This window comes from Pundamilia nyererei, unplaced genomic scaffold (assembly GCF_000239375.1).
Source record: "Pundamilia nyererei isolate P.nyererei 1_Seehausen unplaced genomic scaffold, PunNye1.0 scaffold02012, whole genome shotgun sequence".
Classification (NCBI taxonomy): Eukaryota; Metazoa; Chordata; class Actinopteri; order Cichliformes; family Cichlidae; genus Pundamilia; species Pundamilia nyererei.
Window position 1 is genome coordinate 1 of NW_005189413.1, and position 4386 is coordinate 4386.

General features: G+C 39.2%; 1 protein-coding gene across 1 annotated transcript; it reads right to left on the minus strand.

Annotated features, from left to right (window-relative positions):
* Nucleotides 1-160: 160 nt before the first annotated feature.
* LOC102199463 (monocyte chemotactic protein 1B-like) lies at nucleotides 161-1892 on the minus strand. The gene is made up of 3 exons (XM_005755586.2): nucleotides 1700-1892; nucleotides 924-1041; nucleotides 161-834 (listed from the first exon to the last, which is right to left on the minus strand). Exons 1-3 carry the CDS (start codon nucleotides 1764-1766, stop codon nucleotides 720-722), a joined length of 300 nt encoding a protein of 99 aa, XP_005755643.1. The 5' UTR covers nucleotides 1767-1892; the 3' UTR covers nucleotides 161-719.
* Between the last annotated feature and the right edge of the window lie 2494 nt (nucleotides 1893-4386).

Here is a 4386-nt window from a genome sequence, read left to right on the forward strand (position 1 = left end):
TTTTGCTTAAGTGTCATTTCCTGTTTGTTTGTTTTTAAAAGTGAAGGTTGAACTCTACACCTGCAAAGGACATCAGTAGTTGTTTCATTGTCTGTTTATGTGACACGAGCTGTTACACTCTGTAAGAAGACTCACAATGACAAAGTTTCACTGATCCTTTATCCTTTATTTTAAAGTGAAGTTTTCAGCACAATCATAAAAACACAAATACTTAAGTTTTACATCAAAACCAAGCGAACTGTCCACAGTGCAGGAACAGTGCTGCAGCCCATAGCTTATACTCTGCTGTTTACTGATGACACCATGTGGAGGTGGGAGGCACTGCTCTTTCACAAAGAACAGCTTCTCAAGTCATTTCAGATTACACTTCAAAGTATCACAGTGCTTACGGTCAGACTTTCAGTGTTGTATTAAGCAAAAACACACTTGTTTTGTAAAATATCATAAAACATTCATAGTCAGAAATGTTAAATATCAGTATTAAAAGAATGGCAGTGTAAACAAGCACACACACAAAATCGTTGGACTGCAGAAAGATCATTCGTAAATTTTTTGACCCAGTGGAAACCTGTACTCAGGATGTAGCTATAACATTATGAGGTACAGATTCAGCATGAAGAAGAGCTGCTGTTTGGTTATAGCTTAAAAACTGCCAGCATTTAAACATATAAACTGTCCAGCTTTTGTCCATGAAGGCTCTTCCACAGTAGTTTCCATGGTTACAGGTTGGATGTCTCTCCTGGGACGGCTTTGGCATCCAGGTAGCTGATGAGCTGCTTCACCCAGGGGGCCGAAGGTCTGACACACAGCTGTCGGCCTGCCACTGTGTTCAGCCTGAAGGTTCACAGAAAGAGGAGAGTCAGAGGATGGAGGGGCAGGTTTGGTGATGGTGGTGATGTGTGTTTGTGAGGTTGTGTACTTACAGGATGGCGGACTTGGAGCAGCGCTGGCTGGTCTTGACGTAGCTGACCACTCTTCCTTTAGGCACTTCCTGGTCATTGAAGCGGAAGCAGCACTTTTTTGGGCCAGCACCGCGCATACCTGCAAACAAACAGGAACAAGTTAATAACTGAGCCACTGACACAGCACCACATCATCTGCTTCCTGGTTTTTGTTCCGATTCAGTTTCCTGCTGGCTGGTGTGAGGTCACATCTGATACTGTATGTTTAGTTGATGACACTGTGCAACTGCTCATTTGTTCCCCTGAGTTCTGAAGTGGTCAGATTTGTCATGTGACCTGTCCTCTGTTTACTGTATCTATGAAGTAATATGTTAATATTAAGTTTAATGCTGCATTAACATTAATTATTTTCATATTGCACATTAGAATGGACTCTTTATCTTAGACAAACTACTGAATGCTTTAATGGTTCATGACTTTAGCTTCAGAAATAGAATTTCTTTCTAGTAACTCCTATGACTGAAAAAGATTGAAGAAAAGTTTCATACATTGTTTATCAAAAATAAAATCAATAGCTTGCTATTAATGGTCTATTAGTTTGTAAATAAAACAGCCAAGAATTATTGTTGCTTTGTAATAAAATTAATGATTTGAGTGATTTGTTTTTGTTTTTCTCAATTAAAAATTAAAAAAACATTTTTAGTGTTACGTATAAACTCTGAATATCATATTAATATTAATTTCAAATTGTTATTCATCACACAGTGTAAAGGTCAGATCATTAAAACGAGCCTTACCCTCAGTCAGAGCGATGACAGCCAGCATGAGCACAACCACAGACAGAGCGAGACGAGGAGCGGCCATCCTGAAGTTTGTTTGTTGGCTTCGTGTTGCAACAGTGGATTAAAGTCTCAGCTGAGCTCTGTCGGCTTGTTCTCTGTGCTGTGTCACTGCTGTCCACCTGCTTCACATTTATACAGTTGGAAGAAGAAGCGGGGAGACCCTGTTGTGCATCTTGGAAAGTTTGTGACGAGTCGAGTTTCACTAAAACAGGGAACTGTTCAGTTTCCCTTTTCACTACGCCTCTCTCAAATGGGACCAAAGTAGATCTCTCTGGTCTGTCCAACTTCCTATGTGCTTTCTATTCTGAAACCACAGACCTTTCATTGTTGATGCAGTGTGAAACAGTTAAGTGTCTTTATATCAGACATATGAGTTTTCAGACAAAACAAAGGTGCCAAAGGTCAGTTTAATAAGTTGTACTTACTGCAGCTTCTCATGAATCCTCTCAATCTCCAAGATTGTGTTAAACAATCTGGTTAAAAAGTCCACTGCCCTCTCTTTAATCAGTCTCCATACCTCCACAGTAATGTCATCTGCACCAACCTCCTTTCCACTCTTCATTCTCTTCACAGCTGCCGGCATTTCCTTCTTACTGATCCTCTTTACCTTCTGAATAACTAACGGTTATTCATCTTTCCACTTCGCTTTACCTCATTTTCTTCTTTTTTCAGCCTCAAAGTACTCCTTCCTTCTTCTCAGCACCCCTCTTCACCTATCAGTACATTTCCATCTCTTTCCTTCATCACCCTAATCTGCTGCACATCCTTTCCAGATTGGCCTCTCTGCCTAGCCAGTCGATAGTCCTTCTTTCCTTCTCTAGTTATAAAAAGGGAAATAAAAATCAGTTTTTATTAATGAGTCAGTTTGTATCTTTCATAAAACAGTACTGGAGCTTGTAATTTTTTTCCAGCCCCCCGCACAGTCAGACAAGGAGTGCGTATTCTCCATAAATTGCTGGCTGTCTGTCCAGAAAGCGACTTTGGCTTCACAGAAAATTGTGAAACTTTCTAGGGAACCTCTGCTATTATTAGGAGAGACGTCATCCATCTCACTGTAGATGGAGCAGCTCTTATTTTGAGAAAAATGAGTGCTTTTATTAAGCACCCCAAAGCGTGACTATCCAGAGATGCAACCAGGAAGCAGAGCTGGAATCTTACACGCCTCTCTGCAGTGTCCCACCTCCTGTTATTCCCCCAACACCCCATCCACATATAGACTGTGTCTGCTCAGAATCCACCAAAAAATCCCAGCTAACTGTCAGTCCTCAACGCACAGGCAGAGGAGGAGGAGAGGCAGTAATCTTTCATTTTAGCCTATTAATCAACCACAGACAGACAGACAGTTTTAATTCATTTGAAAGCCTGACTCTGACCTTTGTCCACCCTTCCTGAAAAACTCAAAAAAACATTTTTTTGTTGTAATAATCTACCATCCCTCTAGCTCTTACTCAGAGTTACTCTCTGATTTCTCCGCATTTTACCCGTGTTACCACTCAGTTATGATCAAATAAATAGTGCAGGTTATTTTAATATCTGTGTAGATGTTGAAAACGACAATTTCAAAACCTCATTTAACTTTTTATTAGACTCAATTGGCTTTTTTTAAACTGGAAATGATCCCACACTCTTGACCATGTCCTCACATATGGCATAGAAACTGCACATTTAACAGTGTTTCCTGAAATCATTTTTGATAACACATAATTTAAAAACAATGGACTACACAGCAGTGTACAATCAATTGCATTACACTAGATGTCTGTATATTAGAAACATCTTGTCTCAGAATGATGCTGAAAAACGAATATGTATATATTTGTGCTATGCTGACCCCGGCTAGACAGATTTGGTAATAGTTTATAATACGTCCCATGCCTAAGGATGTAATTCTCCAAAAGTAATTCAAGGAAATCATTAGACTGTAAGTCATTTTAAATAGTGTGCATTTTCATTGTAATTTTGCAGAAAACAAACAATATTTCCCCATCATTCAGTGTAAAGCAGAAGCACAGCAATAATCATTTTGATGTGATACAACACCTTATAGCAGTGTTTCCGAACCTTTTGGAGCCACAGCAGATATTTCACATGAGAAAAATCACACAGCACACCACCAAACAAAAATGTCACAAAAAGCATTTTGATCATCAGTATAACTTTTTTTGCTTTCTTCTCACCACTACTCGTGCTAGGGTCTTCATCTGAGCCGGAATTTCTCCAGAACCCAGGTCAGACTGACTACTTTTTTTCTTTTCAAATATTTATCTATTGCTATGAGGCATTGCGCTGTCTCTCTCGCAGCCTGACTATTATGTAATTTCTTTTTCGTCTTCTTCAGTTTTACTGGAAAAAGTTTTACTTTGCAACCAATTTAATTAGAGCACGTGGCTGTACTGCCCTCTAGTGGACGAGAATGTATTTTTTCTGCCCATTACACACGCTTAGAATTTTAAACTCAGTTTTAAACATGTTGCTGAGTTTGTTAAATGACACAAAGCAAAGCCAAGAACCTTGAACTCATTTTTTATCAGGACATGTCCTTCAACGCACATATTAAACAAATATGTAAGACTGCTTTCTTCCATTTGCTCAACATCTCTAAAGTTAGAAATATCCTGTCTCAGAGTGACGCTGAAAAACTA